This window comes from Podarcis vaucheri (genome assembly GCF_965113315.1).
Source record: "Podarcis vaucheri genome assembly, chromosome: 9".
Lineage (NCBI taxonomy): Eukaryota > Metazoa > Chordata > Lepidosauria > Squamata > Lacertidae > Podarcis > Podarcis vaucheri.
In genome coordinates this window covers 29,339,539-29,359,510 of record NC_138767.1, presented here as the reverse complement: position 1 = coordinate 29,359,510, position 19,972 = coordinate 29,339,539, and the positions used below count along the sequence as shown (strand labels likewise).

Here is a 19,972-nt window from a genome sequence, read left to right as displayed (position 1 = left end):
TTGGCTTAATTTGGTCAGTCCTGCTAACCCCAGAAAGAAGCTTGGCTGCTCCACTCTAACCCAATGGAAGTTTCCAGACATTCAGCAAGTCCCTTATAGACTGTAGTGCTCTTCCCATGCTGTGTTCTACCTTTATATTTCCTGCTTCCTTGCGATGGCTGCTTCTTTGCTGTCCTCATCTCTCTAGAAGCTTTCTTTTAAAACTTTCTTTTTGTTTTCCATCTAGGTTTTGCAGTGATTTAGAGGCATCGCAAGCATTACAGCCACTACAGAGGAAGCATTTTTCTACATTTCTCCTCAGAAGTGTTTTCGGTGCCTGCACTGCTGCCAACTCAGTTTCTAAAGTAAGTGTTTAGTTGCAGTTTTCCTCTCTCCTGTAAGACACATTCTGCCATTTAAATTATTATGTGAAGCTGATCCGCCTAAGTTTTGTGCAAGCAAATCAGGATGAATATCAACAAGTTGTCTGATAGTGTAAGCAGTCCTATCCTGAAGAATGGGCTGCAGTGTGTTGCAGGGTATGAGATGGGAACTTGTGGCCCTCCAGATTTGGCTGGGCTACAGCTCCCACCATCTGTCATGCTGGCTGAGTTGGACTAAAGTTTGACTAAAGAAAGTGGAATAACTAGATATGGAGCCCAGTTTGTATTAGGAACAAAATGGTCAGAAAACATGTGGTTTTATTTATTTGTTGCATTTGAAGGTAAAGGGACCCCTTACCATTAGGTCCAGTCGTGGCCGACTCTGGGATTGCGGTGCTCATCTCGCTTCATTGGCCAAGGGAGCCAGCGTACAGCTTCCGGGTCATGTGGCCAGCATGACTATGCCGCTTCTGGCAAACCAGAGCAGCGCACGGAAAGGCTGTTTACCTTCCCGCTGGAGTGGTACCTATTTATCTACTTGCACTTGGACGTGCTTTCGAACTGCTAGGTTGGCAGGAGCTGGGACTGAGCAACGGGAGCTCACCCTGTCGTGGGGATTCAAACTGCCAACCTTCTGATCGGCAAGTCCTAGGCTCTGTGGTTTAACCCACAGCGCCACCTGCGTCCCTTATTTTGTTGCATTGACATTCCACCTTTTGTCCAAGGTGGTGTACATGGTTCTTCCTTTTCTCATTTAGTCTTCCCAACAGCCCTGCAGAGGCAGATTTAGGGCACTGCAAGCAGTGTGGGGGCACTGTGTGTGCAGCCAAAGAGGGTGCCTTCTCAAAGTCCAGTAACCACTTGCCCGAGGCATGAGGACTCTGACAGGGTCCTAGAGTCCTCCTCCTGTTTCCCAAAGCTGGGCAAGTGTTTACCTGGCTTTGGGCATGAGATGGGATAGCTCTAGGACCCTGCCGGAGCCTCGCACCTCCTTCTCAAAGGCCAGCATCTTGCTTTGCCAGCTTTGGAAAGGCAGTACGAGGCTGGGGTGGGTGTGTCAAAGTTTGCCCTTGCACAGGACAACGTATTACCAGGTCTGCACTTGAACCATGTAATATTGGTTAGGCTGAGAGGCAGTGATTGGCCCAAGGTCACACAGTGAGTTTCATGGCTGAGTGGGGATTTGAACCCTGGTCTGCCAAGCCCTAGTCCAATACTCTTCCCACTAAACTATACTGGTTACAAGGTATTGGCAGAGGAAACTCTTTCCTCCCAACTACCTCCTTTCAGTGCTCAGCATAATTGGTGATGCATATAGAAGACAAAATCCATTTTGGCGCTGCCAGTTCTTAAATCCTTTTCATTCAATATAAATCAGAGAGGATCAAGTGTTTTCAGGAAGCCTGAAGCAAACGGCATGCTGCAGTCTCCAATTCACTGCCCAAAGGCTTCGTAAGCCTGTGATGGTCGATATCTTTGAACTACAAACACAGCTGCTAAGCAACTTCCCTCTTGCTTTGTTCTTCTATGGACTCTGCCCCCTTTGAGCTTTGGTTTATGGGCACGTGTTCCACTTGCCATATAAATAATGCTATTATTGGTGGCTTCCTGTTTTAAATAATTTAGTACGCAATTAATCTAACTAATATTCAGCCCCGATCGTCCAGAAAAGGTTCTTCACAAGTCCCTTTGGTGTTCCTCTTACATTTCTGGGTGGCACCATTAGGGCAATGTTTCATACATAATGGCTTGCAGCTAACTTGGCTTATGGAACAAAGGGCACTTGCACTGAAAACCGTTACAGCACGAGCCATTCTGGGATAAATGGGAGCTGTGCACCAGCACTAGCACTGCTCTGTGTTTCTTTCCTTACGACTTATACAAGAAACAGTGGGTTGGAGCCCAACTTTCCAACATTCCTCTTGTTTCTCAAAAGAACAGGCTTCTTGTTGGGGTAGACCACAAGCACACCATAACATTTAAAGCACCATGATACCACTTGAAACTGTCATAGCTCTTCCTCCAAAGAATTATGGGAGTTGTAGTTTATTAAGCATGCTGAGACTTCTTAAAAGGTAAAGGGACCCCTGACCACTAGGTCCAGTTGTGGCCGACTCTGAGGTTGCGGCGCTCATCTCGCTTTACTGGCCGAGGGAGCCGGCGTACAGCTTCCAGGTCATGTGGCCAGCATGACTAAGCTGCTTCTGGCGAATCAGAGCAGCGCACGGAAATGCCATTTACTTTCCCGCCGCAGTGGTACCTATTTATCTACTTGCACTTTGATGTGCTTTTGAACAGCTAGGTTGGCAGGAGCAGGGACCGAGCAACGGGAGCTCACCCTGTCACGGGGATTCAAACCACCAACCTTCCGATCAGCAAGTCCTAGGCTCTGTGGTTTAACCCACAGAGCCACCCGCGTCCCTTGAGACTTCTTAGGAGACACCTATTTCCCTTGCAGAGCAGCACTTTCTAGAGCGGTTTAAGAATCAAATCTCTCTTCATAGGAAACTCTGGCAACTGTACCTTTGGGAGGGGAATAAGGCTTTCCTAACAACTCTCAACACCCTTAATAAACTACACTTCCGGAGCTTACTACTTCCTCTCTGTGTTCAAGAATTTAAATAATCCAAACCATTCACCAGAGCCAGCCCAGCTGCTGGGCCCAGCTGTGACTGATAAGCTGCATTAAGTACACAGGATTGCAGGGTCCTACAGAATAACTCACTTTAAAAAAATAAAAATGATGCGGGACAGAAACTTGATGAGGCCTCTGCCAGTGCTCCAGGTACATTGTTCCTAGTGATTGAAATTATAGTGTACTTTGGACAAAGAATACATTACTCCAAACTTAGTGGGATCACAGAGCTATATGGGACCTCAGAGCTCTCCTAGTCTAACCCAAGCCAATGCAAGAAATTCACATGTTTGGCTTTTGGTCTCTATGAATCCTAGGTTATGGTTCACCTAAGAGCATGAGCACAGGCAAGTCCAGTATCCTGTTCTCACAGTGGCCCTTGGGAAGCCTGCCAATAGGACTTGAGACCAACAGCCCTCTATCTTCCAGCGGTTTCCAGCAACTGTAATCAGAAGCATCTTTCCTCTGACATCTTACACACATTGAGCGTATCCTTCATGTTTGAGTTAACTGCTCTGCACAATTGCAACACATATGGTAGAGACTGATTTCGACTTCATAAACGGGCCACTTCCTACTCTCTCTCTCTCTCTGGCTATAGCTTCTCTGCCCAGCTAGGAGCGAAGGAAACAGAATGTAGAGCCAGTGTGGAGGAAACCACTCATCACTCTGTGGCTGCTGAATACAGCCTTTCAGACTTCCTAGGCTAAGTCAACAAAGCCAGGTCTTTAGTAGTATGGTGTGATGGTACCTGAAAGGAATATGAAAGGATTGCCCCAAACTGCTAGGTCATTCTGACACTGAGCGACGCTTGCAGCTAAATCCAAATGTTCACCCTCACATTGGTGGCCCACTTCTTTTCACCCATGTCTTAAACATCTGTGCAACCACCAGCCACTCCATGCTACAAACAGCAGATCATTCATAATCACAACATGCTGCCTGCATTTGTTCAAAATATGGGCTCTCTGATTTCAAAACGGCTTCGTTAGTATTTCCTTTAATCCTGTCAGTACCAATGTTCTGTTTAGATAATCTGAACATTCGTTTGCTTTTGTGATATGGAGCCAAGATGTATGTTTCTTCTTCTCTTTGCACGTTCCCTTCTTGGCTGCATCCACCCCATACATTTAAACCACACAGGACCCTGGAAACTTCAGTACACACCCCACAGAGCTACAATTCCCAGCACTCTTAACCAATTACAGTTCCCAGAATTGTCAGGGCTGTGTGCTGTAAATGTATGGAATGTTACGTAGCCTTAAACTTGGCTTTTCATCCTTGTGTGATGGTTTGCAGAGTTACACTGATTACATTTTCAGTAACCTTCCATGTGTATTTGAAGAGATTTCCCATTCATTCAAATTAGCCTTTGGGAAAACAAAAGACCCTCCAAGGCACGCAGAAGTAACTGGGGCATCCCTCCAATTCAGAGGAAAGTAGTAGTTGTGGGGGATAACCACAGAGATGGAGTAGAGCCTTCCTGTCCTGATTCTGGGCTTCCCAGATGCATCTGCTTGATCCCTGTGGGAAACAGGATGTTAGATGGACCTTTGGGTTTGATCTAGCAGGGCTCTTGGTATGTTCTTATTATCCACAGTGCTTTCCTTCCCAAGACGCAGAACACGCAGTGCGTGCATACGCAGTCTCTGCCTCACACACAGAGCTCATTTTGCCACCGGTCTTTTACATCAACAAGAATAAGTAGGATACCATCAGGATTTTGCCTGGACTAATGTGCAAAGTTCAAAAGGGGGGAAGGGATGTACACTCAAGTCAACCATCTAAATAACTTCCAAGTGTAAATGTAGAAACTACATGAAGCATGCTTTTTCATAGGCGGCATACACATCATACTTAAGCCACACTGCTCTTCCTAAAGAACCCTGGGAACAGTAGTTTTATCTCTCGCAGAGCTACAACTCCCAGCACCCTTTACAAACTACAGTTCCCAAGATTCTTTGGGAGAAGTCATGTGCATACAGCCTCAGGCTTCAGCCAAATGTAAAGCCAAATGAACCTGCGAAGGTCAGAGGTGGAGGTGGCATGCCCCCACTTTCCTTTTACATGCATTCACTGTTAAGTGCTTTCATCCTTCATATTTAAAGCACATTCAGGTAAACACATTTATGCTAACATTAAGAGATGTGCTTCAGAATGGCAGATTCAGCCAAATGGAAGCAGTAAAATGTGGGCTGATTGCCAGTAAATAAGCACGGATTCCTGTTTATCAACACTGATGTGTAACCATTTTTAAACTAGTGGTCTACATCTTCTTGCCATGTGGCAAAGAAACTCCAGCTACACCCCTTTTGTTGCCTGGGTGTCTTACAAGATACAGTAATGTGATAAGGTTTTTCTCACCCCACAGCAAGATCACTGGCTTAATTGTGCCAACACTAAGTCACTATTTGGCCAGCTGCCCTCTGTATTCACCGCACGGCTGGACTGACTCAGAGTACGCAGCAAAACAATTGTGTCAAGGCTGGCATCGTAAACAGGAACATAAAGTAGCTGGACAGCAAAGTGAAAATGGGTTGGGATAAACTATCAGGAAAGAATGATGGAACAGACGTTTAATTTCCATTAATGATTAAACTTACATTACTGCCAACAGAGGACGTGAGCTCTGGCAAAATAAGGAACGTGTTTTCTTTTTAATGCCCGCATCTCCCTGAAATGTAGAATCTAGCACTCTGCTTTGGGGACATTTTCATACAAGAGATTTTTTGCAGCTTGCCCAGTGTACAACATCTGTGCCAATGACCGAGAGCCAAGCAAACAATGCGTTTTTCATTATTTTTCTCTCACACTTAAAGACTTCAAACTTGACCACAAACCATGTTACAGGGACTCGCTTGCGTTCTGGGGGCACTTTCATACAAGACGCTCAATAGTAAGAAGCCAATGTGCCCTCTATTTTATCCTTTTGTCATTTGAAGGGGGCACTGTCCGGGTTCAGACCTTCCACACCTACCCCTTCCGTTTCCTGCCCGATGCATTCACATGTGCACACCGCAAGTCAACAAGCGCTGTCGGCGAGCGGCCTATACGGAAAGGCAAAGGCTCTCCGTGCCTGCCTGCACGTGCCATCAGGGGCTGTAGGAGGAAACGTTTGAACCTTCCTTTCTGATATCCCTGGAAGAGCGACACGCGATCGCGGGAGACGAAAATGAAGGTCTTGAGGACAAGGGGCAGAGAGAGAGAGAGACTCGCCTTGCAGCATTCAGCGCGGGCTTTTGCGGGCAGCGGCAGCTGGAGGAGGAGGAATCCCTCCTTGGGGAGCTGCGGCAGGCGCGGCGCGAGCGGTGGAACCGGCCGCCTGGCACGTTGGGGGCTGGATCCCTGCGGGGGAGGAGGCGTGGCGCTGGCTCGGGTCCGGGTACCGCGGGAAGGCACCTGGGAGCCCTGGGACCAGGAGATAGGCAGGGCTCCCGGGGGCGGGGCAGGGTGGAGACCTCGCGGCTCCGGCGCCGGGATCCGAGCGCGCCTGGGGGATCGCGCCTTTCCAGGACTAGAGGAGAGCCCGGGAGGGCGCGGAGGGGGCGGGCTGCGGGGTCAAGAGGTGAAATCCGCAGCAAGCCGTCAGGAGAGGAGCAGCCGGGGCAGGCATTGCGATCGCCTCGCTGCCGTCAGCGGACGATCTCGCCATGGAGGGCAGCTGCCACCCGCGGCTGCTGCAACAGCAGAGCAAGGAGGAAGAGGTGGAAGCCTGGCTGGATGACCACGGCGACTTCACCCGCTCTTACTTCGTTAGGAAAGGGACAAGGTAAGAGCCACGCTGCGAGGGGGACGCCGTCGCGCCAGCAGCGCGGGGTAGGTGGGTCGAGATCTCCCCTCCCCTTTCGCAGGAGCGAAGCCTCGCTGCAAAGCTGGAAGCAACAAACAAACAGGCGCTCTGTGCTGCTGCCCGAACCCTTCCCCGTGCAAATAATTCTCCTGGGTTTCTTTGCGGTGCAATCTGTGCCGTCGCTTGGCAGGCTGTTGCCCAGCTCCAGTTAAGATCTCTCCCCCACCCCGCTTTTTGGCTCGACAGATGGAGCCGTGACCATTCCCTGCAGCGCCTTGTTAGAGCCACATTCACATAGGGCAGCAGCAACGCTCCTGTCTCCGGAGACTGAAATAATGCACGCTGCAGGTAACATTCAGGCGTCTGTTGAGAGCGCTTCCGAAGAATCCCCCCCAGCCAGCAGAGTCCTGAAAGAGTTGGGTGCAACTTTTGCTAGATGCACGCGAGACTAGATCCTTGCGCGTAAGGCCCTGCTCCCCATTACGCAGACCACGAGGGCTGCGCGTTGGACTTGCTGCTGTGGGGCTAACTTCCGAGTCAAAGTGCATAGGAGCGGCCTGCTGAACGCAGTTCCATGGCATCAGAGCTCCAGAGAAAAATGTTTAGGATGCCGCTCTTTCGGAGTAAACACACCCTGCAGAGCTAGGATGCAGTTCTGGTGCGCTCTTTCTTGGGAAGTCTGGAGTAAGCCGCATTCAGCTTTCAATAAAGAAGCACCGGACACGCCTGTCAGTCCACTTTTGCAGCCAACAGGATCTGCAGATCCCTTAAGAAGGTGTGTTTGCACATCGGCTTCCAGTTCCAGTGAGGGTTGCCAGCTACTTACTTTAAGACCTACCCGTTTGTTTGTTTTTTAACGGGTTCCTTAATCACATCTCCATATAATGCAAAGGGCTTTATTTTAGGCCATCCCAGTTACGTGGGATCCTAGTGAAGATTCCAGTGGGTTTCAATCTTCCCTTGCCCCCCTTTTTTTTGGGGGGGGGACAATTTGACAACTGTAAAAGCGAATGGGATTATTTTTTTTATTGTTTGCAAACTCCAGCCATCTATGGGCTGGTGAAAAGCTTTAGAATTCATGGATAGGGAGACATTTATTTGAGTATACTGAAGGTATTGGATGAGAGGATTGTGCTTCAGTTTCACTGTCCAGGAGACATTAAGGGAGAGTGAGTCAAGCCTGTGAATTGCCGTGTAGGCAGGACCTAAGGTCTGGGATGGGGGAACCAGATGTTTGTTGTTTAGTCGTTTAGTCGTGTCCGACTCTTTGTGACCCCATGGACCAGAGCACGCCAGGCACTTCTGTCCTCCACTGCCTCCCGCAGTTTGATCAAACTCATGCTAGTAGCTTCAAGAACACCATCCAACCATCTCATTCTCTGTCGTCCCCTTCTCCTTGTGCCCTCCATCTTTCCCAACATCAGGGTCTTTTCCAGGGAGTCCTCTCTTCTCATGAGGTGGCCAAAGTATTGGAGCCTCAGCTTCACGATCTGTCCTTCCAGTGAGCACTCAGGGCTGATTTCCTTCAGAATGGAGAGGTTTGATCTTCTTGCAGTCCATGGGACTCTCAAGAGTCTCCTCCAGCACCATAATTCAAAAGCATCAATTCTTCGGCGATCAGCCTTCTTTATGGTCCAGCTCTCACTTCCATACATCACTACTGGGAAAACCATGGCTTTTACTATACGGACCTTTGTTGGCAAGGTGATGTCTCTGCTTTTTAAGATGTTGTCTAGGTTTGCCATCGCCTTTCTCCCAAGGAGCAGGCGTCTTTTAATTTCGTGACTGCTGTCACCATCTGCACTGATCATGGAGCCCAAGAAAGTAAAATCTCTCACTGCCTCCATTTCTTCCCCATCTATTTGCCAGGAGTTGATGGGCCCAGTGGCCATGATCTTCGTTTTTTTGATGTTGAGCTTCAGACCATATTTTGCGCTCTCCTCTTTCACCCTCATTAAAAGGTTCTTTAATTCCTCTTCACTTTCTGCCATCAAGGTTGTGTCATCTGCATATCTGAGGTTGTTGATATTTCTTCCGGCAATCTTAATTCCGGCTTGGGATTAGACTACAATTCACATTCTCCATGACCATTGGCTATGCTGGCTGGGACTGATGGAAGTTGGAGTCCAAGAACATCTGGAAAGCCACAGGTTCACCAGTCCCAGCCTAAGGAAAATTAAGGCCAATGTTGCAAATCAAAGGTTCTATGCAGCTTTCATGTTTTGAGAATGAAATCCACTTTGTTGTTGTTGTTGTTTAGTTGTTTAGTCGTGTCTGACTCTTCGTGACCCCATGGACCAGAGCCCGCCAGGCACTCCTGTCTTCCACTGCCTCCCGCAGTTTAGTCAAACTCATGCTGGTAGCTTCAATATCACTATCCAACCATCTCGTCCTCTGTCGTCCCCTTCTCCTTGTGCCCTCCATCTTTCCCAACATCAGGGGCTTTTCCAGGGGGTCTTCTCTTCTCCTGAGGTGGCCAAAGTATTGGAGTCTCAGCTTCAGGATCTGTCCTTCCAGTGAGCACTCAGGGCTGCTTTCCTTCAGAATGGATAGGTTTGATCTTCTTGCAGTCCATGGGACTCTCAAGAGTCTCCTCCAGCACCAGAATTCAAAAGCAACAATTCTTTGGTGATCAGCCTTCTTTATGGTCCAGCTCTCACTTCCGCTTACTTCCTTATATTTAACACCCTTATATTTCAACACAAGGTGGCCTAGATGTTGTTTCCTGGCTGCCACTCATCCAAGCACCGGTAACCCTCGGAAGCTGGAGTAGCTTCCGCAGAGTGGCATTCCCAAGTGCCTGCAGACCACACCCAAAGACAGGCTTTCATTGGGGGCTTGGGCACGGAAGCCAAGGGCTTTCTGCTGGGCTAAAATGGGCTTAGATGTGGGGAGGCGGATTTGTGAGGGCGCAAACCGTGGTGTTTGGCAGAGGCTGGGGAAGCGGCGCCTCCTCGCTTTGCTGCCAAGCGATGCCTGGGATGAGGCGATCCATGGCGAGAAGTTGGTAGCGCAACTCTGCGGTAAGTTTACGCAGAGAAGCCCCTATCGGCGAACGAGGCGTGGCCCCCGCTCCCCGCCAGGGGGCAGCGCTGCGCTACACGCCTCTCTAGTGACAGGCCAGCCAGGACAAGAAGTTTTCCCTGGGAATTTATTCTCCGCGAGGGTGGGTTTTATTTTGCTTTTTCTCTCTCTCCCTTCCCCTTTTTGCTATATGGGGGAAGGACGGGTGGGATGCTGTTCCGCCAAGATTTACTGCCGAGATAGATCAAAGCCGCGCGCCTGGATTCCCTCCTGGCTCCTTTTCTTGTTTGACATGCTGCCTTTCGGAGACAAAACGAGGTATATTTCCTCCCCTTCCCCTGGAGCGCCAAGGACCCGCTGCTCGGCCCGCGGGATCGCGGCTATTTTTAGCAGCGGAGTCAGGTTTCCATTTTGAAGGGTTATAAACAAAAGAGCGGACGGGACGATGCGCAGAGAGAGAGAGAGAGAGGTTTCCAGAGCTCCCCGGTGGAGAGGCAGGCGAGCAAGGAAAAAGTCTCCCGGCCTCCCTGCGCTGTCCTTTGGGGCGCCTCCGGGATCGCCTCTTGTATCGAGCTCGCCCTGCGCCCCGCTCTCTCCAGGGCTTCCCTCCAGGGCTTCGCCATCTGCTGCTGGCTCCCGGATCCCTTAAGCGGCGAGGGATGGGCTTTGCCTGACTTGGCCGCGGCGGTGCTTCTCCGCCTGGGATGGTGCGGTAAGGCAAAGAGGCTCCCATCAATTATTGACTCGCAGGTTGCTCGGGTCACTGCCTCCCATCTGCGTCTGGCAAGCTCCTCTTCCTGCTGTTTGCCTCCCCCCCCCCCTTTCTTAAGGTTCCCTCAACAGGCAGGCTCTTCTCCTCTATGCCCCCATCAGAGATTTGGAGCCCAAATAAGTAAATAAATCTGAATAGGACTTTAACCTGGGGGCGGGGGGGGGGCGAGGCTGAGATGCTAGCAGAGGTGTCATTGCGCCTGGTCTGCGGCGCTTTTACTTGTTTGGAAGTAAGTTACTGCGCTCCTCCTGCGCGCGGTTGGAAGATTTCTTGAAGCCCGCAGCATTTTGGGGAGGGGGAGGGAATGCAGCCTCTTATTCACGCCGCTGATACTTCAGCGGAAGTTACTTCCGTGTAATGTGTTGGGGGTTTATCGCCGCCTGCCAAGGGGAAGTGTGGAAATGGGGTGAAACTGCAGTGGAATAACGCTGATGCTTTGTGGTAAGAACTTTACGCAGGAAAGCTCTAATAGATTAAACCCCAAACATAGCTGTGTAATATTTGGCACAGGCTTTCAGAATTCTTACTTGCTTTTTTTATGTAGTTATAGGCATAATGCATCTAATGTGTTCCAGGTCATGGGGTCAAGTGATCCCCTTCTGTCTTCCATTCACTTTGGTACATCATGCCACTAATGATGTTGGCAAAAGTTCTTAAATGCACCCAGATATATTGTGAATATGTACTGTGTGACGCTTACCACATTTGGGTGTTCATAAATTCTGCTCTTTGTGGTACAGGATATAGTATAATTATTGTGTGCATAATCATTGGAGCAGCATGCTCTGATTTGCGTATCAATCTGTTAAGGTTCTGTTGATTAATAATCGGGAGCTGATTTTGGTTAGTGAAGTTGAGAGGCAAATGCACAGATGCACATATTTTAGACTGTTTCGGTTGTGGTGTGTACCTATCACAGGAAATGGAAAAATAATGGCTTTTCCTACTTAACTGTTGGGGGAAAGAAATGGTTAAGTTTTAAATTATCTCCCAGTTTCTTAAAATGACATTGATACCTGACCTTTCAGTAATGTGCTAATTTACTTTAATTCTGTTAGTTGATTAATTGACTGAAAGTCAGACAATAAACTAAAACAGCATTAAACTATGCTTTGGTGTATTTTATATATGGCTGTCTTTATTAGCTACATTATCTATTGATAGGCATAGACATATTTAATGCATATGTGATCCCAATTATGTATAGTTTAATTTTTCATATTACATATTACAGTATTACATGTTCTGCAGCCTAGTGGGATCTCTGTCTAGATATGTATAATGCTAGCATATTATACCTTTTCTTAATGTCAAACAGGGACCTTTTAAGTTACCCTTGAGAAATACCAGTTTTTCAAGCTAAGATACTTCCTTTATAGGGTGATTATATCAATGTTACCTTTGAAGTAAGTCCTTCAGATTTGATTGTGGCTTAATCTGTGCAATCCTATAAATTTGTACCAGAAGCAAGCCCTACTGCATTTAGCATGGCATACCCCTTAGTAAGTGTGTTTAGATTTGTAGCCTTAGAAACTGAAAGTTGTTCCGAATTGATATAAAATTGTGTTGGCTCGTTGTTGTTTTTAGTCCATGAAGATGGATGAATGGCCATTTTTAAATGTTGGGAATTGTTTTGTGTTGGCCGTAAAGATACGTTATTGCTAAAGCTTAAGTAAAATTCTATACCATATTCCTAACATGATCACAGTCTCCTGTTTTTAACTTTAGGGAAACACCCTGTTTGTTTAGAAACACCCTGTAAGGCTCTACTGTGAGTTCAGAATTGTTAACAAAAATTGTGTATGTTAAATTTGGTGGAAATCAGTCTTCAAAACTTTATAAACTTGCAGCTGTGAAATGTGGAAGGCGTTTTGTATATCTTTTGTATACCTGTTTGAAAGTTAACTGTTTGAAAATAAAAAGATGTGCTTCCATCTTAAATAATCTTCTAAAGAGACCTATTTGTGCATTTTATAATGTTTCATACTGAAGCCATGATAATACCATGGGGGAGGCAGTTTGAAAGTTGTGGTCAATGCATCCGATTTAGTCCAAGGTCAAACGCTCCTGGCAAGGTATTCAGATATGTCCAGCGAATGTTCAGCAGCTTGTATAAACATGCTAGATTTTTGCAGCAATTCTGAATTCCATGTTGATTAGCTGGACTGATTGATGGCTTATGGGAGGCAGAGTTTGTCCTTTTCTTCTGATAGCAACATGCTTTCTTATAAATGACAACAGCTTGGTGAGTAGAGTTATGAGAAGTTGGGAATGTAAATTTTTTAACAACAAATGGGACCTGTAAAAGAAGTGTTGTGACTTGGAATGCTCCTGTTCAAGATACTCCATTCCATTCCCCAACGCTCCTAGTTTTCAGGCATTTTTTAACCCCCGGTGGCGCTGTGGGTTAAACCACAGAGCCTAGGACTTGCCGATCAGAAGGTCGGCTGTTCGAATCCCCTTGATGGGGTGAGCTCCCATTGTTTGGTCCCTGCTCCTGCCAACCTAGCAGTTCGAAAGCACATCAAAGTGCAAGTAGATAAATAGGTACTGCTCCAGCGGGAAGGTAAACTGCATTTCTGTGCGCTGCTCTGGTTTGCCAGAAGCGGCTTAGTCATGCTGGCCACATGACCCGGAAGCTCCCTCAACCAATAAAGCAAGATGAGCACCGCAACCCCGGAGTCGGTCATGACTGGACCTAATGGTCAGGGGTCCCTTTACCTTTACCTTTTACCATCAACATTCTGTGTCCACTGAGCATGCTCAGTTTTTGTTGGACTGTTTTAGGGGTTTCCTCCCACCTTGGTTTCCCCACCACTACCAAAAGATTGTGTACTTTTGCAAGATTTGGGGCTCACCTGAGAATTCAGATACCTTTCTTGTGTGTGAATGCTATTGTTTTTAGACCCTTATTCAGAGAACTGATTGAACCAATTTTACCAAAGAGTTTCATTTTGTCATACAGGTACTTACAAAAAGAGTTGCTTACACAACTATGGATTTGCAAGTATGGGTCGTCAAATCGGCAGGTGGTGTAGGGGAAAGGAACATTCAGAAGCGATGGTTTCCAAGATTTGCTCATGAGGCAGGGGGAACATTGGAACTCAGACTTGGGAGAGCTGCTCTTTGAGGAAAGGCTGCAGTATTGGGGCTTTCCAGTTTAGAGAAAGAAAAGCAAATAAGGGGAGTAGGGGATACATGAAAGAGATGCGTGGCATGCTGTATTGCAGGGGTTTGGGCTAGATTATCATCAGGGTCCCTTCCAACTCTACAATTCTATGATACTATGACTCTATGATGTATGTTATGGAGAAAGTGGATAAGGAGAATTTCTTCCTCCTTCTCTCGTAACACTAGAGCTCAGAGCCATCCAGCAAAGCTGAATGTTGGAAGATTCAGGACAGGCGAAAGAAAATGCTGCGTCGCACAGCACGTAGCTAGAACTATGGATAGCGATCAAGGGGGACGGCATTAAAATAGGTTAGACAAATTCACAGAGGATAAGCGGTCAATGGCTACTAACCACAATGGCTATGTTCTTCTGCTCCTGCCCTTGGAAGCATTATGCCTCCGAATTGCTGTTTCTGGGGCTCACAGGTGGGGAGAGTGCGATTCCACTCAGATCCTGCTTGTTGACTTTCCATGGGGCATCTATGTGAACAGAATGCTGAATGAAATGGGCCACTGGCCTCATCTACCAGGACCCTTCCAATGTTCTGTTCCTGGGACACATTTTTTTATTTATGTTCTGTTTGGGGTTTATCACAATCTGGACTTCTGCTAAAACCTATGTTATTTGTCCCGCTATCTGCTGCGGCTGAAACTGCCTATTATATAATTTCAATGGAAGGGAAACGTCCAAGAATAATGCAGTAAACCATGCAATTATTTATGTAACATTTGCAGACTAAAATATCTACAGCAGCGGATACTGCTGCTATTTGCTTGCGTGATTTCAGTGGCGTACATTTAGGCTTGGTTACAGTCACATGAATGATTGTGAAGATGGAGTCAGGGACAGACGCTCCAAACTACTAACATAGTACAGTGGTACCTCAGCTTACATACGCTTCAGGTTACAGACTCCGCTAACCCAGTAATATTACCTCAGGTTAAGAACTTTGCTTCAGGATGAGAACAGAAATCGTGCGGTGGCAGCGCAGCGGCAGTGGGAGGCCCCATTAGCTAAAGTGGTGCTTCAGGTTAAGAACAGTTTCAGGTTAAGAACGGACCTCCGGAATGAATTAAGTACTTAACCTGAGGTACCACTGCAATGGTGATTTGTTTATGCATAAATAAAAATGCATGAAACCCAGTCCAATCCAGGTTTACTCAACAGTATGTTCCACTGTGTTCATATGGCTACAACCTCTTGAGTTCTCAACCTTAGCATGTGTCAGCCTCATTTGTATAGAAAAGCTTCTGCAATCAATTTTGAAACAGTTTTGTTGAGATTTCATGTATTCTGATCCCATCCATATTATTCATAGGTAGGCTTAATTATATTCATTGGGGCTTTTCTCCCAAGTGTGTAGATAGGAGTGCAGCTTTGAATTTATAATATCAGAATCCCCACAGCGTACTCTTCAAATGGCATCTTCAGCATCAGAGGGACACCGCCTTCATGTTTTGTTTTAACTTTCTGTGTTTCTGCTCACGGTTGTCACTTGCAGTTCATGTTTATCTTGTAATACATTTAGTTTATTTCACCCTAAGAGAACTGAGAGAGGGCTCCGGCATTGTATTTATAACTGGACCTACTGAAGTTTAGGCTATATAAACATTTTGGGTGTGATTCTTTCCAGGCTATACATGTGCGGAGTAGGTTGTGTGTTCACAGTAATTTTTAAAAGCCTGCTTGACCGGGGGGTAGGCGGTCAGCAGAGGTTTGGGATCACAGCCCCTCCTTCTTTAGTGAACAGACAGTTGTTTGGACATGGGCTTAAAGTGCAGTGTACATAAGCAGTTCCACACACACAGAACATGGAGAGGATCAAGGCCGATACTTTAAAAAGTATTCAGTGAGCTTTTGGAGGAATTACTTTGTATAAAGATACCCCTTAAAGCCATTATCTTGGAAACAGGGCTTCATAAGAATCCATGAGATCACACCAGGAGCAGGGCTTGCTTTGGAAACTGGATCTGTGTCCCTGAATGTTTTGCATTCCTCAGTATGAGCTATTAAGGCGGGGACTGTTCTTTGGCATGATGACAAGGCAGTTCTTTTACTGAAAGCCCACGGAAATATGCAGGATGCACAGTAGTACAGCTCTGGACCCCCAGAGTTCATAGATCCTGCTCAGAAGAAGTTCTTGGAGAGTTGTGACCTTATCAACCATTTTGATACAGCGTAGCCCAGGGGTGGGCAACCTAAGGCCCGTGGGTCGGATGCGGCCCAATCGCCTTCTCAGTCTGGCCCGTGGACGGTCCAGGAATCAGCTTGTTTTTACATGAGTAGAATGTGTCCTTTTATTTAAAATGCATCTCTGGGTTATTTGTGGGGCATAGGAATTTGGTCATATTTTTTTCCAAAATATAGTCCGGCCCACCACATGGTCTGAGGGACGGTGGACCGGCCAACGGCTGAAAAAGGTTGCTGACCCCTGGCGTAGCCTTTGCTTATCTGGTATCTTCCCTATGTTTTGAACTATAGTTCCCAGCCCCAGCCAGCATGGCTGTGTTGGCTGGAGCTGGTGAGAGTTATAGTTCAAAACAGGTGATGGGTACCAGGTTGGCAAAGGCTGATTCAGCAGTATGTTATGGATCTGGGTTTTCAGCATTTTCAGCCAGCAAAAAACTGCCAGCAAAATTATTGGCTTACCCTTCTTTACCTATAAATTGGAATACTAGGATCTTTCTTAAAGACATCCCTTAAAGATTGCTCAATGGGATGATGAATGAAAACCATCTCATTTTAATAACAGTTTCATTAGTCATTCAGTATTCCTCACCTTAGCTCCTAAAATAGATGTTCAGCACTGGGTGGAAGTGTAAGGAGGCCACGAATAACTGTGCATATTCATTTCTGCAGCGAAAACAGTGCGTCCCTTCCAGTAGATAAGCGTCCCTAATATGCTGCTGGAGCTGAAAATATGTTGCTGTTTTCTTCAAGGGTCTGGATTCACTTGGGACTGAGAAGGGAGTGCAATTTCGAAAACCCTTATCTGGGAGGGTACAAACATTCCCTCTGACACACATGCTCTGGGTCTGCCATTCTTCTCTGGCTGCCAATCACTTTATTTCAGCTTGCATCAGCAGTTGATTCTATTTTCCTGGTGTTTCTTTACATGATGCAGGTGGTTTTAGGGTATCTCAACAAGTGTGGCTGCACTGGGCATCACACTGCATGGAGCACCACAACTATGCTATAGAATGAAGCACAATTTTAGTGTTGCACAGGGTGCCCCTAATGTTTGAGAGCCCAAAGTCCGCCATTGTACTAGATAATTTCTGCATTTTATTTGCTCTTTCACACAACAAAACAGCCGCCTCTGCAAATCTAGCAGAATATAGTGGAATCTGGCACCCATTTGTTTGCTAATTGTTTTCACAAAGGAATCTGTTTGCAACTGTGTTAAACCAGAAAAATGCAGGAGTAAAACTGACAAAATTTAGGCAGTATAGCATCATACAGTTTTTCTGCAGTTTTCATGGGTGAATCATGTGAGGGAACAGAAATGTGTAAATGCTGGGGGAGTAGCAACATGTCCAGTGATGTTTGTTGTGTCACACCTGGTGTAAAATAAATTTAGCAGAACATTCAAATGTATATGTAAAAAAAACCCCATGGTTCCATATTGTAACAGATACTGTGGTGTTAAAGGAGTGTTCGAAATTGGGATAGAAGTGCTAGTATTGTTGTTGTTGTTTAGTCGTGTCCAACTCTTTGTGACCCCATGGACCAGATCACGCCAGGCACTCCTGTCTTCCACTGCCTCCCGCAGTTTGGTCAAACTCATGCTGGTAGCTTCGAGAACACTGTCCAACCATCTCGTCCTCTGCCGTCCCCTTCTCCTTGTGCCCTCCATCTTTCCCAACATCAGGGTCTTTTCCAGGGAGTCTCTTCTCATGAGGTTGCCAAAGTATTGGAGCCTCAGCTTCAGGATCTGCCTTTCAGTGAGCACTCAGGGCTGATTTCCTTCAGAATGTATAGGTTTGATCTTCTTGCAGTCCATGGGACTCTCAAGAGCCTCCTCCAGCACCATAATTCAAAAGCATCAATTCTTCGGCAGTCAGCTTTCTTTATGGTTCAGCTCTCACTTCCATACATCACTACTGGGAAAGCCATAGCTTGAACTATACGGACCTTTGTTGGCAAGGTGATGTCTCTGCTTTTTAAGATGCTGTCTAGGTTTGTCATCGCTTTTCTCCCAAGAAGCAGGCGTCTTTTAATTTTGTGACTGCTGTCACCATCTGCAGTGATCATGGAGCCCAAGAAATTAAAATCTCTCACTGCCTCCATTTCTTCAAAGTAACACAGCCCCATGTCTGAATGCAGCCTTAGTCTCATTATGAATGAATGTGCTCTATTCACTTGGGTCTGATTTGGATCTGAAGAGCTATGTGAACAATTGCCTGAATATATGCGGATATTTCTGCCCATCCCTGCAGGAGGGAGAAAATATCTGTAGAAATAGGCAGTGCTTTTTTTCTTTAAAAAAATTAAAATGTTTAGGGGTACTCTCATAATGACTCAAGAAAATCACCATTTTATAGTTCAAATCGGGGAAAATAAATACAATAAATGAACAAAAGTACAAAGATTCACAAAATGTTTAGGGGTATGCGTCCCCCTGCATCCCCCCAGAAAAAAGCACTGGAAATTGGGATGCAGTTTTGCACATTCTTTGAGGGCAAATCCAAACTGAATTCACGCTAGGGGCAGGAATACTGCAAATCACATTTTATATTAAGTTAATTGGCACAAAATGTGCCTTTATAGGATCAACACTCTGTATTTGGAATATCGCATATATTTGGCATTTCACCCATATTCAAACACGAAATTGGTTCAGCTTTTGGTTGTTGACCATCAGTTACCTTACAACTCAGTTTGCATTCTATGGAAATTACTTTTCCATTAATTGAAAAAGTTTATTAAGAACAGGGGAGAATAGACATGGTAATGAATTATCACTTTTGTTTCTTTTGATCAGATTTAGGAATGAGAAATATAGATTTTAGCAAGAAGCAGTGGTGTAGTCCTGAATCTGAAGTGCAGGAGCTTATCATAACTTGAGTACTAAATTCCAGCAGCTTTTATATAGTTTCTGTCTGTCTGTGTCTCTCTCTTACACACACACACACACACACACACACACAGCCCTCCACTGCACCACTGCCACGAAGATGTGTCCCTGTCAGAATTCAATCCCTTTTGTGCCAGAAAGTGTGGTATTCTTTCTCTCAGTACTGAAGATTATAGCTGGTTTCTATTATGCTAGTCCTGTTATTAATAACTCCCAGCTATGCAGAATCACAAGTTTATCTTTTCTGAAATGTTAGATTAGCATTTTTTGAAAAATGAGATTTGAAATTGCAAAATACTTATATGTACAGTGCAATCCAAAGTTTTGGGAGTGTTCCAATGGTTACAGAGAGCTATGGTGATGGTGCAAGCAGGAGGCCAGTAGATTGATGGCATTTAAAATTGTTTTTAGCTTTGCGCCCTTTGTCACACTGCCATGTTTACAAGTTCTCAGAAACTGTGAGGACTATGAACTTACAAAATTTGAGGATCATAGTAGGATTCCCTAAGATGTTGCTTCTAGGAAGGTCTGATTTTACTAATTTTTGTTTGCACTTGAAAATGCTATTTTAAGATCTCAGTATAAGCAGTTTCAAGAAAACAAATCTTACCCAGAAGTGTCTTCTGGAAGCCCCATGTCACATAACAAATGGCTGTATGTCATAATTAACAGTGGTTTCCTTTTGTATGTTCATGAGCTTTTGTCACATGTGACAAGCAGGTCAAGGAATCACAAAATGCCCTAAACAGAAATTTAATTTTGTGTCAGGTAGCTGTAAGATTCCCTGAGAATGGTTTGAAAATATATACAGCTACATTTGTGTTCCTCCCCTCTGCTAAGGAGCTGAGAGTTCACAACAGCCCTCTGAGGTAGGCTAGGCAGAGAGACAGTGACTTGCTCAAGATGAGATAGAGCTGAAGGGGGATTTGAATTCCTTTTAAAAACAAATTTCAAGACCAGTGCTCCATCCTCTGCATCTTATATCCAAGCATGTGCATCTGCAGTTTATAAAACAAGCAAGAAGCTAAACCCATCTCATAGAAGTGGTCATTTTCTTTGCAGGCTATGAAATAACATGTTGGTTTTTGGCTCTGTTCTGCCATCTCCAGAGCTCTAATCAATCTCTGTACCAAGTGCTCT

General features: G+C 45.9%; 1 protein-coding gene across 9 annotated transcripts in view; it reads left to right on the top strand.

Annotated features, from left to right (window-relative positions):
* Positions 1–226: 226 nt before the first annotated feature.
* PDE5A (phosphodiesterase 5A) overlaps positions 227–19,972 on the top strand; it is an 85,848-nt gene continuing 66,102 nt past the window's right edge. For 2 of the 9 annotated variants that reach the window (XM_082236928.1, XM_082236926.1), the window contains exon 1: positions 9,960–10,129. In XM_082236928.1, coding sequence (XP_082093054.1) covers positions 10,002–10,129 — 128 coding nt within the window. In that variant the 5' untranslated portion in view covers positions 9,960–10,001. The other 7 variants (XM_082236932.1, XM_082236929.1, XM_082236927.1 and 4 more) reach the window with 7 other exon arrangements.